At 48.0% G+C, this 23,762-nt stretch overlaps 2 protein-coding genes across 2 annotated transcripts in view; both read left to right on the forward strand.

Annotated features, from left to right (window-relative positions):
* The window catches only part of ZNF592 (zinc finger protein 592), a 37,402-nt gene extending 31,718 nt beyond the window's left edge, over positions 1–5,684 (forward strand). The window contains 2 exon segments of the mRNA XM_036389765.2: positions 2,636–2,771; positions 3,998–5,684. Of these exon segments, the coding sequence (XP_036245658.1) occupies positions 2,636–2,771; positions 3,998–4,510 (649 nt within the window). The 3' untranslated portion in view covers positions 4,511–5,684.
* A 665-nt stretch (positions 5,685–6,349) lies between these two features.
* SEC11A (SEC11 homolog A, signal peptidase complex subunit) lies at positions 6,350–12,995 on the forward strand. Its single transcript, XM_036389900.2, has 6 exons — positions 6,350–6,415; positions 6,518–6,627; positions 8,158–8,307; positions 11,771–11,890; positions 12,321–12,378; positions 12,522–12,995. Exons 1-6 carry the CDS (start codon positions 6,365–6,367, stop codon positions 12,570–12,572), a joined length of 540 nt encoding a protein of 179 aa, XP_036245793.1. The 5' UTR covers positions 6,350–6,364; the 3' UTR covers positions 12,573–12,995.
* The last annotated feature ends 10,767 nt before the right edge of the window (positions 12,996–23,762 follow it).

Raw genomic sequence — 23,762 nt, forward strand, 5'->3', positions numbered from 1 at the left:
TCCTTCCTGTCTCATTCTAAGACATCCTTTTGAAATAGGACGAAAGCACATTTTGGTTGGAAAAGAAGTTTGCAGTGATGCAGGCTGGGGGATTTTTCTAATTTATCTAAAATTTTGGTTTAATACAAGCATTTTGGATGTGTGTTGTCACTTCACTGCACTCAAGTTGCTAAAACCTCATACCAATATCTGAAGAGCACAAGTACATTCCTCAAGTACTGTGTTTCTTTGAACTATCTAGTGAGCCACAGCAGCTTTTAGTAAATGGATACAGCACAGGCATTACCACTGGGAATACATTCCTGAGACATTGTTTCAGCCAGGACTTCTAAACATTCCATTTCTTGTAACTGCTCTGACTTGGAACTTCTGGAGGAGATGAAATGTTGGCTCCTATTGTGTTTGGGTGATGGTCTTGGGTGTTACACTCACCTGATCTGTGTAAATCTGTTCTCTCTGGATCAGTTGTTTTTAAAGTGGAATGTTTCAGGATCAAAATGAGCATAAGATGTTACTAGAAGAAGGATTTGTGTGGAAATTCAGCCTAGGATATACTAGCCTGCTGTGCATTACCTTGTTACTTTTCAGAAGAACACACAGCTGTGGATCCACTGGTTCACCCTAGGGGCATCATGCCAGCAGAGAAACACAGCTAGCAATCCAAGGGAATTGTGGTTGCATTTAATTCTGCAGCTTGTGGTTGCTCCTTCTCAAAATCTGTGGATTAAGTCTTAATTGGACAGTGGTTGTGCTCTCTTCAGTCATTGTAGGGCAGACTCACTGAAATCACAGCACTCTGCAGATGAAACCTCTTCCTTCAAATACTCTCCCAGCATCTCCAAGAGCTGCTCTTTGTTTGGATCTGAGGTCTCTTGTCCTGTCTCCCATTTGATCCTTCTTAGCTTGTAGAGCACTGCTCTAACACTCTTATCCTCCAGTCTCTGCATTCCTCCTTGACTCTTTTCAGCACTGTGCAAGGCATCACATGTCCACTGCTCCTCCTTTCTTCTGGTGTCTCTTTTCCTTCTTCCTGTTTGGCATTTTGTATCACTCTCACCTGTTACTCTCTTCAGGGGTTTTGATGCCTTAACTTCATGTCACCCTCTTCTCCTGGCTTTCCATGTGAAACATGAATAAAATCTCTCATGGATCTGATTATTAACAATTTTTGTGACTCCAGCATGCTTGCCTGTAGGTGACCTTCCTCTGGCTTCTAACATTCCTAACAATCACAACTGTGATTTCCCCTTTCTCCCCCTGCCCTGCTTAGGTTTCTGGCTTTGGATAAATTTCTAGGGAGCAACCAGTGATGAAGGAATTACTTGAACACTCTCCTGCCATGCTTGTCACTGGAGTCATTCAGGTTAGGCAAGCATCTTTCCCTGCTCACATGAGAAGAATTCTAAATTAGGGCAAATTGCAAAATACTGTGATGTATTGTATATTTGCTTTCATAATTCACTTGGTTATCGTTATCTTACTCTTCTTTTCCAAGTCTTGAGTACAAAGTGTCTGAAACACTTGATTTTCAACATGTTTATTTTTGATAAATACCACTTAATAACCTCTCAGCTTTCCTCCACGAAGAAGAAAAATTCCATCATCATTAAATATTGATTTAGCCTCTGAGCAATTCTTGTTAAAACCCAGAAGTATTCAATGAGCATGTCTGCATTTTCACATCATTTAATTTCCCTCTAGTTATACTGGAAGATCAGTAGGAATCTTCTTCTGTTCTCTTAGGAGATGTCTTTGTTACCCAGAGACACTTCAGCTCCTCTCTGTTGCCCTCACTCCTCTGTCTCAGATGCAGTTAGGGCACCCCAGGGGACTCTGGTGTCACTTGTCCTTGCTCAGGTCTGTGTGTGATGGACTTTCACTGCGTTGTGCTGGCAAGAACAGCACAGATAATTTTGGCTTTCCCAATTGCTAACAGAGCCCTCTGTGCACTTCAGGGGGTGGTTTATGTCTGCAAGGCCTGGCACTTATTCCAGGAGATCTCAGTGACCTGGGAGCCAAGGTGCAGACAGCACATCCCCATCACCATCTCCTTTTTGAGAGGTCAGCCAGCTCTGGAGCAGCTCTGCCAGGTTTGAACATGGGTTACATTTAAGTGACATGTTCAGGAGTGTTTCTGCCTAGATTGTTGGTATAAAAGTTGGAATTTCAGCAGCTTGGTAAGAATTTTAACTGTGTTGTGGTACAGTCTGGTGGATGTAATGCTGCTTCTCCTGGGTGCAGGGCTGGGTTGTGTCACACGAGTCACCAGCTCCCTCTGTGTAGTTCTCTCATCTCAGAGTCCATTTTTATCATTCTCCCATGTGTTTTCCATCCTGATCATTTTTCCTTGTTTGCACCTGTCACGGGGTGCCTGAACCCCACTAGTCCCTATATTTATTTAGCACTGAAAGAAGACATGTCCTACTCTGATTCATGAGCACTGTGGCAAACTCCAAACTGTTCCAGATTTCTCTCAGGGTAATATTTTATTATTAAAACGATGGTTTGCTGTGTGTTTTGGTAATCTGATGGTACATTATTCACCAGAGTCTGTCTCCAATTACACTTCTTGGTTTGGCACAATACAAAGAGCATATCCTCTAATAAATTGTCTTCCTTTTTTTTTATTTCCAAGGTACTGCACAGATGAAAATCAGACATTTCCTCAGCCATTCATGCTGGAGAACCACATCAGCCTCATGCACGGCATCAAAAACCCAGACTTATCCCAGATGGCCAAAGTGAAAGCTCCAGAGAGAGACAGAGCAGAAGTAACTGATCCCTATTTTCATGGAAAATTAAATGTACAATTAAATGTCCTTGGCTAGTAGCTGTTCATTTGGGGTGTTACATCGAGCTGTGGCCTCGTGCCAGTCAAACCCTCCCACCCATGGGGCAGATCTCCTTCCCTCTCTCAATTCCATCCAGCCTGGTTCCCTCTGCTAGGGTCAGGCTCAGCAGTGTCAGTGCAGCTGAGCTGCACCAGCTCCAGGACAACATGCATTTCATCTTGCATTTCTCAAGATTTTCTCTGGCATTTATTCAGTCTATTTTGTAATTTAAGTTTGTTTTTACCCTTGTTTTCCCCTGGTACCCTATTCACGGCATGGCACATTTTTCTTCTTTCTCCCTTATTTTTTCTGCTACTTATAAAAGATTTATTTTCTGTTTTAAAGTACTTGCTAGATCCATTACCTATGAGAACTGCATTTTTCTTAAGTAGGGATGTGTAATTTTGTATAGCAGCTGTAACTGTTCTACTGATTTTTGTTTTGGATTGGAGCGGAGGGTTGGCTGCTTGGGCTTCTTTGCTCCATTTATTTTAAAAATACACATTTTGCATATCACTGCAGGGACATATTTAAGCAAGTCATCCTCAAAGGAGAAGAAGCTACAAGATTTTAAGATAGAGAGGATGAGTTACTGAGAGATGCCACAAAGACAAAATCTGAGTGGAAGGGAGAATGTTCAGAGTTTAATCTGAGAAGCATTTTCTGGGCTGTTGACCACCCCTGTGTCCCTCAGCTGTCCCTCTTCTGTGGGCTCCTCCTTCCCACACCAAACCAAAGTTTTACCCAGAGAGGTCATGGCTGCCCCATCCCTGGCAGTGCCCAAGGCCAGGCTGGACAGGGCTTGGAGCACCCTGGGATAGTGGAAGGTGTCCCTGCCCATGAGGGGGTGGCACTGGATGAGTTTTAAAGTCCCTTCCAACCCAACCCAACCCATTTCACGATTCCTTGATTCTAAGCTATTTCCCCATCTTGTTTGTGCCCAGCCAGCCTCTCCCAGCATTCCCATCTCACATCATGGGGCAGCAGCTGAAATCCTGTGCACTGGTGAGGTGTTTGGGTGTGGGGAGGGAAGGGAATGCCCCAGGAGTGACTGCCCTAGGCATGACTTCACCCTCAGGCATCTCCAGACTCGCGTGTGGATTTTAGCACTTACTCTTCCATGGGTTCAAATGATAAAGTAACTTTTTAATCTTATTTTTTTTAAGGCAAAATCTCCAAAGAGGATGGCACAGGATGAGCTGGGTGAGGCAGAGAGCGCTGCGGGTTCGGACGCGCCGCCAGCCAAAAAACTGAAAGCGCCTTGGAAATGCGCAAAGTGCGGCTTTGCCACGGACGTCCGGACTGAGTTCCAGGAACACATCCCTCGGCACAAGAGCGACAGCTCCACCTTCCAGTGCTTGTTCTGCGGCCTCTGCTACACCTCCCACATCTCTCTGAACAGACACCTCTTCATCGTTCATAAAGTCAAAGATGAGGAGGAGGAGGATGAGGAGGATGAGGAGGAGGAGGAGGGGGATGAAAGGCAGAAGTTACAAATAGAGATGGGTAAGAATGGACACGAGGACTACAATGGCGAGTTGAACACTACGGTGGAAGAGGAGAACAAATACAAAGAGTGCAAAAGGGACTCAGCTCTTTGTGAGCACAGTCAGACATGTGGAGCAGAAGGCCCCAACAGCACCTCACAGAACAATCATTCAAAGTCTCTTAAGACTTAAAAGCAAAAAAAAAGCCCTTTTGGTTGATTGGGGGTTTTTTGTTGGGGGGTTTCTACTCAAAATACAGGGTGGGGATGGGGCAAATCTTTGAAATATTCTGTTGATTTCTTGAGATGGACATTGCAACTCCTATTTGTAAGGGAAATTTAAAACAGAAAAAAACAAAACCAACCCTGCCATTGCATCCTAAGCACTAACTCTCTGCCAGCCCAGAGAGGTGAAAAGGGAAAGCAGGGCCAGAACCCTCAGTGGGGTTTGGCCAGCTCCTGAGGATCCAGGAGCACTTTGCAGCTGCAGTTTCCTTCAGATGAGCTCTCCTCCTTTGAGTGTGCACCGCCTCAGCCTCTGCCCAGAGCCCCAGCCTTGCCTTCCCAATCTCCCTTTCTTTCTCCTTCTATTTATGGCTTCTTTTTTCTCTCCCCATCCTGCCTTTGTGTTACTCATTTTAACTCATAATGCTGGCTCAGCCAAACGCGCTTGTCAGGACCGTGCTGGCCGATCTGGGATCTGCGTTACACGGGATGGGCTCGAGCTGGAAGTTGTGCTGGTTATTCTTTAGTTATGCCCAAATAACAACATTCTTTTCCAAAACGCAGTTTAATGAAATGTCTTGGACCTGAATCATCCTTGAAAGAGGATTTTGTGGCCACAGTCCTCCTTGGTGAGTAGGGTATTGAGGAGGGCCGTGCTGGCCGTGTGTCTGTGGAAGCCATCCTGGGCTGGGCATTGTCAGGCCCAGTGGCTCATCCCAGTGGGGAGCTCAGACTGGCATCATCACCAGAAGGGGATAAATCCCCCATCAGTGGGGTCAGCTGGAGTGAAACTATTCCAGAGCTCCCAATGTGTCAGTGCCAGGGCTCCCTGACAGCTCATTTTGAGGGGAGAGGAGCAGAGCTCAGCTCACAGAGGTGTTGGAACAGCGGGAGCCACCATCCTGCAGCCATCAGTATCTCCATAGCTCCTCTGCTGCTGTGGCTCAGCACTCCCATCCTTTAGGAGATGTTTCTTTCCATGTAGTCACATTGACTCTCTCTTTCCTCCCTCATTCCTTGTCACACCCATGCTTTGTGTAATACAATTACCATATTTTTTTTTCATTCTGTTGAGCCAGAACTCCGCTTGTTATTGTTTACTCTGACAATGTTTAAATAATTTAAGAACTATTTATCTCCTTGCTTGGGCTCCTCACCATGTGGTCTCGTGATGCTTGGATACAGAGCTGTCTGGGTGCTGAATGATATATGTTGGTTGGATGAGTAAAGGCTGGATGTGGGGTGTCTGTAGGATGGGGGGTGTCTGTAGGATGGGGGGTGCTGGGGAGGGCTGTCATAGGGGGTGTGGGTTGGATGAGATGTTGGCCGAATGGGGTGTGGAGTGTAAGGGATGTCTGTTGAATGGGGGTTTGGTTCGCTGTGGGTTTGATTTGATTGTTTGGTTCGGTGTGTGTTTGGTTTGATGAGTGTTTGGTTCTGTGTGTTTGGTTTGGTGTGGGTTTGGTTCAGTGTGTGTATGGTTCCATGTGTGTTCCCTGGATGGGAGTGACTGGAAGAGGCACGGATGGACCTGGGCATGGGTTGGGCAGCTTTTGATGGAGCGGGGCGTCGCTGGATGCGGCGTTTGGCTGGATGGGTGCTGGTTGGAAGTGTGTGTTGTTGGCTGTGGATGTTGCGCTGGCTGCGGGTCCCGGCTGCGCGGGGCGCTCCCGGCTGTGGCTGAGGCCCCGCTCCGTTCCCGTTCCCGCCCCGGTGCCCGGTGCCCGGTGCCCGCGCGGCGGAAGCGGCGGTGACGTGGCGGGCAGGCGGAAGCGGAAGCGGGGCCGTGCGGGCGCGGCGGCGGCGGGCGGTGGCGGCGGCGATGCTGTCGCTGGACTTTCTGGACGATGTGCGGCGCATGAACAAGCGGCAGGTGCCGGAGGGGCCGGGGGGGAACGCCGGGCGGGCGGGCGGGCGGGGCCGGTGCGCCTCGCGGTGCGCGGGCGGCGGGACCTGACCCACCCTTGCTCCCCAGCTGTATTACCAGGTGCTGAACTTCGGCATGATCGTGTCCTCCGCCCTCATGATCTGGAAGGGGCTCATGGTGGTGACGGGCAGCGAGAGCCCCATCGTGGTGGTGCTGAGGTCAGTGCCGGCATGCGGGGGATTAAACCCAGCGGGTTTAACCGGGCCCCCCACAGGGATGGCTCAGCCGGAGCCACAGCCCCAGCGGGCCAGGAGCTCCTCAGGAACCCAGGCTCAGCAATAGCGAGAGAGCAGGGAGCGGGTAGAAAGAGCATCTCACCTGGCTCTGCCAGCCGGCGTGACAGGGACAGCCCTGCCAGAGGGCAGGGTTAGACGGGTCACTGTGACGAAATCCTTCCCTGTCAGGGCAACAGGCCCGGGCACAAAGAGAAGCTGTGGCTGCCCCATCGCTGGAAGTGTCCCAGGCCAGGTTAGACAGGGCTTGGAGCACCCTGGTGTAGTGGGAGGTGTCCCTGCCCATGAGGGGGTGGAACAGGATGAGCTTTAAGGTCCCTTCCAACCCATCTGCCTTGATTCAGTGACTGTCCATTACAGAGATGGTCCTGAGCTTTACATTTGTCACTCTGCCACTGTAAGTTTTGGGTGTCATGCATTGTCCTTACAGCAGTGCCCTGCACTGTGGCTGCCACCAGTGTTGTCCCACCTTCCTGCTGCCTGGGACAGATGCCCTGGGCTGCCATTGGTGCTGGCATGGATGTTGCACCTCCCCGTGCATGGATGTTGCACCTGCCCTGTGGCCACACTGCCCTTTTCTTGTGTTTCTGTGTCAGTGTTCATGATGTAGAAATGCTGTAATGCCGTGACAAGTGCTGCTTACCAAAACCCCCTCCTGATGAGGTGCAGGGCAGATGTTTCCCCCTGCTCCTCCCAGTGAGTAAGACAGGGTGGTCAGGTCACATCCCCTCTGCAGTGATTGATCTGCTGTTCTGAACTGCATCTGCTGTGCTCTGTGAAGATAAAACACAAATGCACGCGGTACTTAAAGTTCATTGTTCTGTTCTGCATTATTTATGTGGAATTAGGAAGGATAAGTAGTTGGTAACAATTGCCATTTACAAGACAGAAGAAAAATAACTTGAGTCGTGGTGCCTGAAATGAGATAATTAAGCAGAGCAATGAATCATTGTAACAAATTTTTGGCAAGTCCCTTTGTCTGTTTCAGATGGGAATGCTTTCAGTGCTTTGTTTCTGAGGATAATCTGTCTATCTCTAAAAAATAAATTAAATAAAAAAAAGCTTTCCATCATTTCAAGGCTGCCAGCATTGCCTTGCCAATGGTGAGCTCAGAAATCAAAAGACAGTGTTCATCATCAGCTTTTTACTTATTAAAAAAACTTTTCCCTTTGGATGTGCTTGTAACACAGTGCTCTTTTCCCAACAAATCCAAACTGCTGGCAGTATGATGATTGAAAACCTGATTGCAGAGGGGTTACACAGTTGCCCAGTCTCCAGGGTGGTTTTCTCAGAAGCTCTTCATCAAGGTTTCAGCCTGGTCTTGAACACTTCCAGGAATGGGGTATCCACAGCTTCTTTTCTCAGGAAGTTCTTGTGAGATTTTTCTTAAAGGGCCATGAAAACCTGGTACTGAGTGTTTAAATGTTGTTCAGTTGTTCCTCTCCTCTTTTTCAGTGGGAGTATGGAGCCTGCTTTCCACAGAGGAGATCTCCTGTTCCTCACCAACCGAATTGAAGATCCGATCAGAGTGGGAGAAATTGTCGTCTTCAGGATAGAAGGAAGGGAAATCCCCATAGTCCATCGTGTCCTGAAAATCCATGAGAAGTATGTGAAGGGTCTGGGGCTTCTGCTGCTGCTGTTTCCCTATCTGGTGTTCTTCATGGGTAAACAAATGGGGGGGATGTCAGTCATGGAAATCCAGGTGCTGTAGGAAGTGGCACAGGAGTTTCAGACAGACAAAATCTGTCCTGCTTTGTTTACTTGTAAAGATCACCCAGCAGAAGGCACAAGCTGTGCCAGTGCCCTGGACACTCCAAACTGTAAAATAATGGAATTGTTAGGGTTGGAAGGCACCTTAAAGCCAGTCTCATTCCACCCTGTGCCATGGGCAGGGACACCTTCTACTGTCCCAGGGTGCTCCAAGCCCTGTCCAGCCTGGCCTTGGACACTTCAGGGATCCAGAGGCAGCCAGGGCTGCTCTGGGCAGCCTGTGCCAGGGCCTGCCCACTCTCACAGGGAGGAATTTAATTATTTTATCCCATCTAACCCTGGCAGTGGGAAGCCATTGCCCCTGTTACTTCAGGGCCCTTGTTTGCAGTCCCTGTCCATCTCTCTTGGAGCCCCTTAGGCACTGTAAGTGACACCACTGCCTGTCTCCTGTGCCATCCTCTCTGCCCCCAGCTGCTGTGCTGTCTGCTGGAGCACAGCTGTGTTTGTGTGTGAAGTGAGTCTTGTTTGTGGGGCACAGCTGTGCCAGAAGGTGTTTTGTGTGTCATTTTAGAGCTTGTCTCTGTCCTGGTCTTTGCTGTCATGCAGGCTCAGGGCCTTTTGTCTCTCTAGAAGGTTGTGGTGTTGTCCTCAGAGCCTTTGTGTGCTGTTCACTCTCAGCACTGGGGAGGTTGTGTGTCTGAAGGAATGGAACAGGCATTGGTTTCATGCCTGATCAGGGCTTAGTTTTCCACTGCAGTCATGAGCTTTCCTGCTTTGCTGATGGAGCTGTGGCCTCTCCAGGCCAGTCTGTGGGGATACAAGCCAGCTGTGTGAATTGTTGGAGTGAAAACTGAATCTAGAACTGAATCCCTGATTCTTCAGGGCATCTCTGGAGGCAGCAGCTGTTTGGGGGTCCCAGCATCTGTTTCTGCTCAGTGAATGTTTTCTGGTGGGAGCTGGAGCTGAGCCAGGTGGCATCTGAGGATTCCTCTGGTTGACATGTTGGGATGGGATGGAGAGGGTCCCTTTCCCAAAGCTGCTGGAATATCCAGACCAGTTGTCTGCTCCAGCTGAAGGTTGACCAGCCTTGTGCATGTAAATACACAGCTGGAATCCTGGCTCTGGGGCAATGAAACAATGCCTCTCCCAGCAGGCAAAGCACATTCTTTGCTGTTCACATTTATTCTGTACCCAGAACTTTGAACAGTGTCAGTTTGCAAAGTGCTGTTCTTTGATACCACTGATTTAAAAATAACTTCAGTTTATGGGCTGAATTTGACATCTGATGTTGCACAAGCATCTTTTGTGATGTTGTAGGAACTCTTTCAAGTGAAATGCAGTTTTCCTCCTCCCCTGTTCTGTGCAGCATTTTTTCTCCAGATGTTGCCCACCCTTCTTGTTTTGTGGCTCTATCTCTATCTAGATATCAGGGTATCAAGCACTATTTTTTGTTTAAATGTAACAGGGCCATAGTGCCAATCCTGGGAGGGTGAAACCATTCTGCAGTATTTTAGGTTTTATTTAACTGAAACAACCAAACACAAACCTAATCTTTTTATTAGGAGAGATAAACTGAAAAATCCATATTGCAACCTGAACCTGGGAGCTGAAGGTAGGATTTGGGTGTCAGTTGCTTCTTTCACTACTTAAAGAATAATTTTCTAGTGCCAGTTTGGAAGTGAAAAGTCTCTGCAGAAGCTGACAGGAGTGTCAGAATGCAGGAAGACAGAAACAGTGTTCTCTATGATTTTGGGGCAACTCAGGCCCCAGTTCACATCAATATTGTGTCAGTGAGAAAATGTCTGTTATTTGCTGGCCTTTTCTCCTTGTTTCAGCCCAAAATTGAATTCATTCTTTATTACTAACACAGAGTCTGCATTCCAAATTTACTTAGTGGTTTTGGAGCAGGGTCACTCACCTCAGACAGCAGAGAAGTGCACTGAGGGCTTCTCATGCTGCCTCGTGGCAGAGCCTTGACTCTGCTCAATAAGGTGCTGCACTCCCACACCATCACTCTTCAGAGCTAAACTACATTATCTGCACCTCTGGGGATCTTTATCTTTTCCCAGACAGTGTTTGTTGTTCCCACACAACAAGCCAGATGTGCTTTGGAGAAAGAAATGTGGGTTTTTTTCCCCCTTTTTCCTTTCCAAACTTCTCCTGTCAAGGAGCCTGTTGGTGTTCAGGCATGATGAGAACAGCCTGAGCTCCACAGAACTGCCTGCTTTCTTCTTTGCATTCCATCTGTCACTTCTGGGAGAGCTGAGATTCAAGCACTGAGGGTGCTCCTGTCCAGCATCTGAACAGGAATGGCTGGGAAAGAATCTTTTTCCTGGTCAAAGAAAGATTCATCTACTCCTTGATCCTGATTCTGGCAAGCTAATTCATCTCAGGATTAATTAAAGACTAGGGAGAGCATTTAGTGGTAATTTCCCTGCTTTCTGCAGGTTACAGTTTCAAGCACAAAGTCCTAGTTCTTTATGAACAGCCTAATTTCCTCTTTTATATGGAATATTGGGTCAATTTTTCAGCCAATCCATTTTTTTGCCAACCAAAATACCTTTGCAGAGAGACATGGTTTAATTCTTCTCTGCCTGGCTTTAACCCATTATTTCTGAGCTCCTTTTGGTACCCTCTGGCTCTTGCACTGGAAGAGACAGTGAAAAGCTATTTGATTGTTGCTGCCATTTGTGGTGGATTATGTCATATCTGTCCCTTCAGTTCTGTCTTTTCCAGGCTGGAGGGTCCTGGTCTGTAGTTTCTTGTTTGGAAGTGGTTCCAGACCTTGTTAATAACTTCTCAACCTTTGCCAGTTCTTCTCTCCATTGCAGAAAAGGATCTGGGGGGCTCAGCAGTGCCCAGAGCATTCCAGATTAGGCACATTGTGAGTTCATGCAGTGTCCTTGTGGTATTATTTGGGTTTTTCTGTCCCCCTTTCCTAATCAGTTCTAAGTTCCAGCTTGCTTCTGCCCACTGCTGAGTAGAGCTGTGTGTTTCAATCCCAACTTCTCCTTTTGTGTTGTAGTAGGGAGACCAGAATTCAATATTTGTGTGAAGCAAGAGAAACACCAACACAAGATGGGTCAAAAGCCAAGAGGCAATAGCTGCACCTGCACTAGAAACTGTTCTGAAATTCTGCTGGAGAGCTTTGCTGGGGCCAGAGTTCATTCTTCCCATGGCAGCATTTTCCAGACCATCTGCTTTCTGCTGTATTTGATAGTTTCCCTCTTTTATCCTCCTTGAATTGTAGGACGTGGTTGCTTTTAGTTCCCTTGTGTTGCTCTCTCTCCATGCTTGTTGTAGAGCAGCTTTTAACAACTTTCTGCCCTGCCTTACCTGGCTGTCTTGTCTTTACCAGGCAAAATGGAGACATCAAATTTCTGACAAAGGGAGACAACAATGCTGTGGATGACAGAGGGCTCTACAAGCAGGGGCAGCACTGGCTGGAGAAGAAGGATGTAGTAGGACGAGCAAGAGGGTAAGTGGAGTTGAAAATAAAGGGGCTTTTCACAGTGCTGTCCCCAAAAGCCATCTGGTAAATCCCCCTTGCTGGGTTTGTAACCTGCCTGAGAGTGTGGAGAGCTCAGTTCTTCGTTTGGCTTAAGCAAAGGCATCGAGGTGTGAGCTGTGTCCTGAGGTGTTGATGCTGGATGGACACAGATGTAAGGGTAGGTGGGCTCAGACTTGATCAGAATTGTCATCAGGTTTCTCCTGGGAGGCTCAGTGTTTGCAGGCAAGTGAAATCTGAGCCAGGCATAGACTGGAACACCCTCTGGGCTGGTTGTCACCCACTGCCACAGGGAGGAAGAAGTCACCAGCCCACTGATTACAGCCCTCAGGATGCTTGAGTGACTCTCCCTCTGCACCCTGGAACAGTGTTTGTTTTAAAAAACCCTTTATTCTTCTAGATTTGTGCCCTACATTGGAATAGTGACTATCTTAATGAACGATTATCCAAAATTTAAGGTAAGAACTCTTCTATTTCCTGCCTGCTTTTCCCACCCCAGCTACAATTCCTTCATGAGAACACAGGCAGAACCCTGTGCCCTGCACGTTTGCTGCTGTAGATGTCAGTGTGCACTCCTGTGTCTCTCTGCTCTCTTTTCCAGTATGCAGTCCTCTTTTTACTGGGTTTATTTGTGCTGGTCCATCGAGAGTAGTCCCTTGCAACTGAACTACGAGATGAAGGTGCCATGGAATTTTCTAGATGAACCTTTAAAGTAGCTGATGGTCCAGTGTACCAGGAGAAAGAAGAAAGCATGCATTTCAAAGCTTTGTGCCAGTTTGGGTTTGTTTTGGTTTTTACTGCTCAAGGGCGAATGTTTGTCACAGTATTTCCAATGGTTTGTCACATTTTAGCCTTTTTAGTGAATTTTTATATTAAAAATTTGAGCCAAAGTGTTTAGTGCTTGTACTTTGAAGCTGAGCTTCCTCTCCAAGTGCCTCTGGGATCGTGTGCTCAGTCTGTGCCTGGCCGGGCCAGGTGCCCCCTCCCTTGTGCTCACTGAACTGTCCACTGCTGACTTGTGGCCATGACAGTTCCTTTCCAATTCAGAACTGGAATAAAGATTTTGCCTTTGCCACGTTTTTTGTTATTGCCCTGATGAGAGCAGCCTCTTTGCTGTTACACACTCACTCCCAGAGCCACCATCTAACTTGTTCTCTCTCCACAGAGCAGTAGCAGCTGCTCCTCTCACCTCTTTTTGGGGAATAATCTGTCCTGAGCTGTAGATCATTCAATATTTCTGGGTTTCTATAAATCACTCTGAAATAATCTGCCTAAACACTGCAAAGTGTTGGAGGTAGAAGATGGCAAAGGATTACTTTGTGCATTGTGGCACTAGGTAACAGAAGGATTGAGATGGGAATTACCCACAGCTCTTTGACAGGGATGATTTAGCAGGATGCAATAATAGAAATTGCTTAATTTTTATTGCAAATTGAAAATTGCGATTCATTGCAATTTTATGGCAATTTATTGAAAATTGCAATTTCCAAAAATTGTTTTGGAAAAGGGTTTCAGGTGTCCTGTCAGCTGGCCACATCTCACAGCTCACCTGAAAGCTACAGACTGCCCTGGGGTCTGAAATAAAAAACCCACTGGGGTCTGAAATAAAAAACCCACTGGGGTCTGAAATAAAAAACCCACTTGTCACCACTGCTTTTTTCTGAGCTTCTCATTCAGGCTTGTGATCCTGCTGGTGGAGGAGTTGTCAGAAAGAGCCCAGGGAGGAGGTGCAAGGCAGTGATGCTGCAGTTGATCAGCTCTTCTCCATGAGTGCTCCAGGATTCCAGAGCAACAGGAATCATTGCAGATGGTCCCTGCAGCCACACACACAGCTTGTGTAAAGCAAAAGCAGTCAGGAAAAGCAAGGACAAAACCCAGTGGGGTGTTTATGGCTGTTTGCAGTTTCTTGCACATGTCTCTCTTTGGGTTTGCCAGGCCTCTCCCATCTCTGGAGGTGAATTGTGCCATTTTGCTGGTTTTGATGTTACCAGGTGCTTTGTTCCCTATGTAGGATAAAGCAAACATCACCTGTAGGGCACTGCAAAGTGTCTACAAACAGCTCCAATCCCCAGCACTGAGACTTGAGCCTGCAGCTCTGAGTAATCAAAACTTCATCAACAAAATGGTAATAAAATCTGTATCTCTTGCCCCCAGTGTTAGAGCCCTTGAGTGGAAATTTCTTGAGTTAAGGATGGGATGTTCTGTCAGAAGTCAAGCCCAGGCAGCACTGGGAGAGCAGAGAATCTCTGAGAGCTGCTCTCCCTGTAGAGCACCTTCCTGAGGCATTGCTGCCTCTGCAGCTCATGTGGAGCCCGAGTCTGTCCCTGCTTTGCCTTGAGCCTAAACAGCTTTTGTGCATAAATGAGTTTTGCACACAAAGGGCTGAGTTGAGCTTGTCTGAAAGCTGCTAACCAACACCTCCCCATGAGCTGGGAGTGCTGCTGCTGCTCTCCAAGTCCTGTCCCTTTCAGACCTTCTCCAAAATTCTGAGTGTGTAAAAGCAGTTTATTCCTGTCACTGAGCTAATTTAACAAAGAAAAAAAAAAAAAAGGCTGAAACACAAAGGTTTAACTCTCCAAGTGCTGAGCCTGCAGTTCTTTGGCAGGGTCTGTCCAGAGGGTGGCAGCTGGTGTCAGGAGTCCCTGGGCTGGGGGACACAGGGCCAAGGTGCCAGGAGCTCTTGCAGGAGGGTGTGCCCTGCTCTCACCTGGTGCTGTGTGAAGGAATTGAACAAGTGTGGTGTTGTGAGGTCCTTAGGATGAGGTGAGAGATGAGAATTTGACTCTGTGTTCTCAGAAGGCTCATTTATGATATGATATGATATTATATTATAAGATATAATATACTAAAACTATACTAAAGAAAGAGAAAGGATACATCAGAAGGCTAGAAAAGAGTGAATAATAAAATCTATGACTGAGCAGAGTCCTGACACAGCTGGACTGGGATTGGTCATTAAGTAAAAACAATTCACATGGAACCAATCAATGATACACCTGTTGGTGAGCAACCTCCAGAGCACATTCCAAAGCAATCAGAGAATTATTGTTTACATTTCTTTTCTGAGGCTTCTCAACTTCTCAGGAGAAAAATCCTGGCAAAGGGATTTTTCAGAAGATATCACAGTGACAAACAAGTGCTTAAAGAATGCAGGGTGGTTGTGGTGAGGGGTGGCAGGAGCCCCTGCTGCAGCCCAGCTCCAGAGGCTTCTCCCCAGGCTCTGCAGGCACTTGAAGAACAGGAACAATTGCCCTAAAGCAGGGGCTGCCATGTGGCATTTGGGAATTCATCTCTGCAGGCCCTGTTGTGCCTGTTCTCAGCTCTGTGCAGCTGGGAATGTGGCTCTGCTTCCTGCAGTTGTGAAATGGGGACTTGACTCCAATAGGCAAAGAACAATTTGGCATCAACTCCCTCAGAGCTCTAACACCCAGCACCTCCTGTGCCACCTCCCATGCCAGCTCCCTCCTGCCTTCCAGCAGAACCTTTCCTGCCACAGTGGGATGAGGCAGTGCTGGGGATGAGCCTGCACAGCCTGGAAACTGGGGCTATGGGGGCAGGATGACACAGAGCTGTTGCTGGCTCCATCCCCACCAGATTTATTCTGCTTTGCTGAGCAGAAAAGGCACAGAGTGAGCAGGATGTCTGGCTGGCTGGGTGCTGATGCTGAGGTGTTTGGGAGCACTGCTGAGCTCCCACAGAGCCAGAGTGGCTGGTGATATGTCACAGACTTCTTTTAGGAAAAATCCTTTCCTTAGGATTTTTCCTCCTGAGAAGCTGAGAGGCCTCAGCAACAAAATGCAAACAATGGTTATCTGCTGCTGTGGAATGCAACAGGTGCATCTGGGATTGGGCTCATGGGCTTGTTTCTAATTAATGGCCAGTCACAGTCTCAGACTCTGTCTGAGACACAAGCCTTTGTTATCATTCTTTATTATTCTATGCTTAGCCAGCCTTCTGATGAAATCCTTTCTTCTATTCTTTTAGTATAGTTTTAATATAATATATATCATAAAATAATAAATCAAGCCTTCTGAAACATGGAGTCAGATCCTTGTATCTTCCCTCATCCTAAGACTCCTGTAAACACTGTCACAGTGATAGAACTTGATGTGTTTATGTTTTATTTCAGTTTTATGCTACTTTTTTTAAAAGGTGAAGCTGTCTGGGCAGCTCCAGTAAAGCCAGTGCCACTGGAGGCTCTGGAAATGGATGGAGATCTTCATGTCACGACAGGAATGGGATTTGCTCGTAAAGTACGTGGGTGTTGAGAGCTCTGGTTTATAAAGGAGAAAAAAAAGAAGGAAAAATCTGCCAGGGCTGATTGCTCCTGTGTCTGTTGTGGTTGGTTACAGCCAAACAGGGCAGGTTTTCTGTGAGCAATTCCAGTGCTTAATTACAGCTCAGTCACATCCTCAGTGCAGGACACAGATTCCTTCACGGGCAGGAGCTGTTCATGAAGCAAAGCCATGCTGGGCTCTGTCTGATGGCTGCTGCAATTCCAGGGGGTGCTTTTCTTTTTGTGTCAAAGCTAAATGCATAAGCAGGAGCGTGATGGTTGGGAAGTGAGCTGTGAGGGGTGATTGCTGCAAGCTGGAGCTCTGTGACACAGAGGCTGGGTTTGTGTATTTATGATGCTTTAGTGCACGGTTGTTGGTTGAACAGCAGTGAGCATCACGGTGCTTCATCCAGATCTGATGCTGCTTATTGCTTTGCAGGGGTTCACAGAGCTCAGGTTTTGTCAGATGGTCAGTTCCCCACTGTCTTTAATGAGATTGGGTAATTTCATGGTGGTTTTCATGCCCTTAAAATCAGAACAGATCAACTGGGTTTTTTTCCAAGGAGCATCTTCAAGATGAAACCTGGTCCATGCCTGAAGACCACTGTTTGCTGGAGAAATGCACAACATAAACCAAGTGTGCAGCTCCCAGGACAGCCCAAAAGTTGGCCAGGAGAAGGAGAAGAGACAGAGAAGGAGGAGAGGAGGTGCTTAGAGCACCTTGGGGATGGCTCCTGTGCCAGGGCAGGCAGGGGCAGAGCAGCTGTTGGTGTGACCCACACGGTGCCAGTGACTCAGGGCTGAATCAGATGGGGAATGTCCTGGTTCCATCCCCCAGGAAGGTGCACTGGGGTGATGCCAGAAGGGCCCAGCCTGTGCCATTCCCACCGTGGCAGCAGCTCAGGGCGGGAGTTGATGTGTGCTGGTGACTGACGTGAGACTGTCATCTCTGGGAGAAGAGAAGCAGCAGCCACTCTGTGCTTTCAGCCAGCTGAACAGCCTGCTGCCCCTTTGAGCTCTCCCCAGCCTTGTAACACTTTGGTCCTTTTGTCATCTGCACCCAGATTCTCACCTGTCAGGAGCCACAGGTCTCTGCCAGAGTAGATCCACCAGCCTGAGCATGTTGGATTCACATGGGACCCAGGGGCTTTCCTGAGAAATCTGCCTTGGTGGCTTTACTGTGCCCTACTTGGGTGCCTTTGCTGTGGGTTCCTAGTGTGCCCAGCTCTGAGAGTCCCTCTTCACATTTCCTTACCTATCCCTCAGTTTTTGTGAAAACCCACCAGCTCCATCACACACAGTCCTGCTTCCCCATGGTGCTGCCTCTGTGTGCTGGCCTGCTGGTTGGGCACATTGTGTGTCAAACCTACTGCAGCTCATGGGGAAATCCATAAACTTGTTCAGTTCTAGCAGGTCCTGTGAGTGCCTGATCCAGCAGGGTTCCCTAAACCTCAGGGGAAATAAACATCTTCACAGAGAGCAGTCTGAACAGGGATGGACTAGAAATTCACCCTTTGTGATCAGAACCTCTGTGATCCAGGATGGAGCAGATGCTCTCAGTCTCTTGCTCCTTCTGCCCATCTCCTCATCTTTTGACTCTTTGTGCTCCTTCTGTTTAACAATTCAAAAACCTTTCCTGCATCTCTTTCTGCTGAATATCTTGGTATCACTTTTGTTTTCCAACCTCCCCTTTCCCCATAGAAACAATCCTGAAGGAAAAATAATGTGGAGGAAATGAACTTTTCTGAGCCTTGATTCACTCCAACTGGGATGTCAGATTTCTGCTGTATAATTCTGGCTGGGACACTTCTGAGCTGGGCCTGGAAGAAAACACAATTTTCTTCTCTAAGTCTTCTTGCACAGCAGTTATTTGTATATGTCCAGCAGGGTGGAGTGAAAGGGAGACCTCAGGGAAAACCACAGCTCATTTACAGCTTAAATGAAAATTGAAAATGAGTTGAAAACAAGATGTACAAGATTTCAAATTTTGTCTTTTATAAACAACAGCTATTGCCTGTGGATGAATCCCTGTAACAGAGGGATTTAATCTTTGTAAACAAGAGAAAAATGCATCAAAATAGACCCTCAGGCATGTGGCAGGACCTGGCTTTGGAAAAATGGTGAAGAAGAGGCTGAAGCAACCTAACTGCTGCTAAGAGTTTTATTGGCACAGGGGCTCTGTGAAGGAGACAAATAGAGGAATTCAAGGCCTTTGCTCTTTGTGTTTGTTTTTTATTAGAGCCATCAGTTTGAGCACATATTTGCCTGCCCAGGTGGATATTTGCAGGGCCTGGGAAGCCTCAACTCCCCAGCATGGAGTCTCTCCCTTGCCAGCCTGGCCACCTCTCTAGGGGTGCAGAGTCAGTGCCAAAGGTACTAAAACATGGAATCTCAGAATGATTTGGGCTGGAAGGGACCTTAGAGCCCAGCCAGTCCCACCCCCTGCCATGGGCAGGGACACCTTCCACTATCCCAGGGTGCTCCAAGCCCTGCCCAGCCTGGCCTTGGACATTTCCTGGGATGGGGCAGCCACAGCTGCTCTGGGCACCCTGTGCCAGGGCCTCAACACCCCCACAGGGAACAATTCCTTCTCAATATCCCATCTAACCCTGCCCTCTGGCTGTGGGAAGTCATTTCCCCTTGTCTTGTCATTCCAGACCCTCTCCTGGAGCCCCTTCAGGCCCTGGCAGGGGCTCTGAGCTCTCCCTGGATCCTTCTCTTGTCCAGGTGAGCACCCCCAGCTCTCCCAGCCTGGCTCCACCCTCAGAGCATCTCCATGGCCTCCTCTGCACTTGCTCCAACTGGTCCATGTCTTGTGCTGAGCACTCCAGACCTGGATGCAAAGCAGAGAAAAAACCAAAATGGGCCTTGCTTTAAAGCCCTTGAACCAGGGTATTTTCAGGTTGGTCTGTTACATTTGTTAGTGAGGCCCTTCTGGCTGTGATTTTTTCCATCCATTTATTTTGCCTAGTTGTGTTTTCCTTTCTTTTCCTGGTGAAATCCTGCTTTATCCTTAGGTGCATTTAGAGGATTTGCTCCTAGTGCCTGTTTCACAGGTCTGTTATTGCTCATCTTATCCCTACTTGGACGGGAGTTTGGTAAGGAGCAGAACACCCTAAGAGTAGACTTGGAACTTGTGGAAGGAATTTGGAGGCTTATGGGCAAGGTGAAGCCACAGGGATCATCCACCTGGACTTCCCAAAGGGATTTGGCAAGGTCCCCCAGAAAAAGGCTCCTGAAGGAAGGAAGCAGCCCTGGAATAGGTGGTGAGATCCTTAGAGGGGAAATCGTTTGCTAAAAGGTAAAGAACAAAAGGGAAGAGGGAAGAGACTGGGTAATAAAAGAGATGAAGTTGAAATGTGCATAAATATAAAATGGTGCACAGGGAGAAAAACCAATTTAAACTCTATTTATGAAACAACAGGTTCCAAGTTAAGTGTTACAATCTGAAACATCGGGGTTGTTACAGATTGTGCTGTGAAAATGTGAAAATGTCAATTCTGTGGTCAGCAGCCATCCAGAGCAAACTGTGTGTGTCAATTGCTGGGGAAAACAGAGCAAAACAACCCCTGCTCCCTCTGGCTGCAGGCATCTGGGGATGCTGAGGATTCCTGGAGCTTTGAGATGTATATATGGGTGGGAAGGGACATTCCTGGAGGGTGTGGGGCTGTGCAGGGCTGCTCTCACCCAGCCCCGGAGGGTAAATCCTCCAGAGAGGGGAGGGGATCTCTGTGCACACCCTCCTCTGCCCCGAGGATATAACCATTGGCAGCTGCCATTTTCCAAGGACTCACCTCAGCCCCATCTCCTGCATCACCTGGGAAAGTCGGTGTGCTGACTGTCAGCAACACTGATTTATAAAGTAGAATTTCTACAGCATTTTTTGTATTTAAGCTGGGAAGATTCCCTTGGAGGCTGGGAAGGTGAATCTCTGCTGAGCTGGACACAGCAAGTGGCAGAGAAGCCCTGCAGTGACAATTCCTGCCTGGAATGCTGGAAGTCCCAGCAGGCTCCTTGCTCTGATCCACCAAAGTGGGAGGCAGAAAATCTACCACAAACCCCACCATGCTGATGGTGACCAAGTTCTGGAGCTCAGGTCCTGGTGCCCTTCCCAAGCAGGTCCTGGGTGCCAGTTATTTTCCCTAAAATTAGGAGCAACTTCTTTGTGAAGGCTGGAAAATCAAGAAGAAATCAGATTTCTCTCTTGGTGTCTGGGGCTGGTATTTACCAAGGCTACTGTGGAGGAAGGAATTGCTGTTCCTGCCTGGATCCCAGCACTGCTGCTGCTGCTCAGTGAGTGCTGAACCCTCTCAGCAGCTGTTTTCCAATCAAGCCCCCCTGGCTGCCCTGAACTGTGCTCCCACTTGCAGCCTCCAGCACTTGCAGTCTCTGAGTAGCTCTTCTGGTGCTCTTTGCAGACTTGAAATCCCCCCACACACCATGAGCTCAAGCCTTGGTACTCAGCATCCATCTGACATCCCCTCCATTTTTGAGGGTTTATGGTGTCCCTGCAAAAGGGCAGGAGCTCCCTGATTTCCTTTTCCCAGCCTTTCCCAAGCTTCCTTAGCAGTGCCACTGGGATGGAAAGTACCTGTTCCTCTGCTCCCACCCTGGCTGAGGTAGCTCCAGCTGAAAAAGAAGGAACATCTGGCTGCATTTGGTTGTGCATTAATTAGAGCAGTGCACAAGGCTCCATCCTGTTTGAAACCCTGCAGCTTCCCCCTGCTCATCCCTTGTCCCTGGGGCTGCCTGTGAGGAGCACTGAAGGAGTGGAATTTACCCTGTCACGCTTCAGTTGCTGCCATAATTGCCCAGGGCTCTTCCATCTGCCCTCTGTAATTGGGATCACTTTATCCCTGCCTTCATCCTCCCTAATCCTACAGGTAACCCCTCAGCTTGCTGTTCCCCACAGTGCAGGATTGTGCTCAGCTTCCTAAAAAACATCCCCAGGGGATGGAGAAGCCAGACTCAGCTGTGCCAGGGCTGGGCAGCACCAGGATCTTCCTTCACACTCAGCACCTTCTCTGGACCTCCCATCCTCCTCCTCCTCCCCTTCCTATATCCCCCACCCTCTCCAGACACCCCAAATTTCCATCACTTTGGCCACCACGAGTGAATTTAAAACTGTTTTGAAGAAAAGGCTCAGGGTAGTGTCCATCCATGTCAGGCTGTGTTTTGTCAGTGCTGTGAAAAACACCAATCACTTGTCTTTAAAATTTTACAAGTTTAATAATAATAAAATGGTTATAAAAGTAACAATATAATTAGAGTAATAATAATTTGGACAATTTGGATTAGGACAATATGAGACAATAAGAACAAAGAGTTAGGGACAGTCCGGGTACCTTTTTCTGGGCAGCATAAGCCCAAAAAGGCCCCGCGTTAACAGAGGATTAACCCTTAAAAACAACAGCCTGTTGCATATTCATACACCTCATCCATGATGCATAAATTCCATTCAAACACAGGATTCTGTCTGGGCAGTGTCAGCTTCTTCCTTCTAATCCTAACAGCTCCTTTGAGGCAGGAAGAAGTTCATTTCTTCTGATAATGGAGCAATAAATTCTCTTTCTCTGAAGGATTCAGGTGTCCTGGGGCTGCTATCTCTCTGCAAGTCCTTTCTTTACAAAAAAAAGTATCCTACATAGCATAGTTTCTATTTTAACATTATGTTATAACCTAAAATTACTTAAAAAATTAATACAGCATAACTTTCTAACATAACACACACAATATTGATTTTAATATTTGTGAAAAGCCAATCATAAAATACGCATTTTTCACAAGTGCAATGGCAGTGCAGGACACGGGGGAGGAGGGAATGGAGGAGGGGCAGGGCTGTTTCTGTCTGTCCAGGGGCAGCACTGGGAGGGGACAGCAGAGCCCAAGCAGTGGTGCCAGCCACCAGCACTGGGACCGGGGCCTCAGGTGTCCTCTCTCAGCAGGGACACGAGGCTGCTGTGATGGGAGTGGGAGAGCTGGGGCTGAGGTGCTGCAAGTGCCACATCTGGGCTGAGCTCTGTGTTCCTGTCCCCCTGTTCCTCTAAAGGGTCACCTCCTTGTGGAAGTCCAGCAGTGCCTGCTCAGCTCCTCTCCTGCTGAACACAGGGAAGGAGCACGGTGAGAGGGCAGAGTGAATCCCCTGGGAGTCCAGGAGCTCCAGCACACCTGGACAAGGCTGGCAGAGGTGTCACACCTGGTGGGTGAGGGAGGAGAAGGCCCTGTCCATGCCCGTGGCACATCTCTGGAACAGTGAGGGAGCCCATGCTGATCTGGCCACCCAAGGGGACACTCACACACTTTGAGAAGATGCTTGGTGACACAGGAATGTCACCATGATATTTTCTGAACAATCCTCTTTGGCCAGGATTTTCTCCTGGGAAGCTGAGAAGCCTCAGAGAGGAATGAAAACAACAATTATCTGATTGCTGCTCCTGTGATTGCTGCTTTGGAATGTGGCTTGGACATTGTTTACCAACAGGTGAATGTTTGATTGGTTCCATGTGAATTGATTTTATTTAATGACCAATCATGGTCCAGCCATGTCGAGGCTCTGAGGAGTCACAGGTTTTTATTATTCATTCTTGTTAAGCTTTCTGATGTATCCTTTCTCTTTCTTTAGTATAGTTTTAGTATGGCATTCTTTTACTATAATATAATATTATAAAATAATAAATCAGCCTTCTGAGAACAAGGAGTCAAATTCTCCTCTCGACCTGGGGACCTCACAAACACCACACAGGAACACTTTGGGTTTTTTTTTTCCTTCCTGTAAGCTTAGAGCTGAGATTGCAGTTGGAACTCTGAGCCCCTGCTGCTGAAGGGGAACGTGTCACCTCCAGCCCTGCTCTCCTGAGCAGCAGCACGTGCTGGGAATGGCATTGCTGATGAATTCCCTCTGCCATTTCCCAGGAGAACAGGGTCATCTCATCCCCATCCACCAGCACCTCCTTGCAGAGTTATGGAACTGTAAATCCAGCAGAAGCTGTCAGGGCCTTTAGGACACTGATGGGCTGCACCTGGGACTTCCCTCCTTCCCCATGGACCCACCTGAGCTCAGCCCTGGGCCTGCAATCTGTCAATGAGCTGTGCTGTGGGAGCTCAGCAGTGCCTGACTGGCTTGACCTGGCCCCAGACCCTCCTCCTCCTCACCATGGACCTGCCAGGATTATGTCTGACCCTGGGAACCCCCACCAGACTCACCCCAGCCTGCTGAGAGTATCCCTGTGTAAATATGGAACCTGGAGCAACCCCTGTTGGCTGCAGGCAAGGGACAAGAAGAAACAGAGCACAACCTGTGCCTTGGAGCCCTCTGAGCAAATGCTTCCAGTTTCACCTGGAATTCAGTTCATTTGGGCCCTGGGCACACACAGTCTGTGCCCCAGGACCCTGGCATGGCTGGGCACAGCTCCATCCCTTTAGTGGAAAGGAGGAGCTCATGGGGAACATGATTGTCCATGGAAGCTTTGGGTGCAGTAATCAGGAAAGAGTGGGCTGTAAAATCTCAAAGGGAGGGGGAAAGGTGAGAAGTGATACACAGGCTCCTGTGCTCTGCAGTGTGTGGGA

This window comes from Molothrus ater, chromosome 13 (assembly GCF_012460135.2).
Source record: "Molothrus ater isolate BHLD 08-10-18 breed brown headed cowbird chromosome 13, BPBGC_Mater_1.1, whole genome shotgun sequence".
Lineage (NCBI taxonomy): Eukaryota > Metazoa > Chordata > Aves > Passeriformes > Icteridae > Molothrus > Molothrus ater.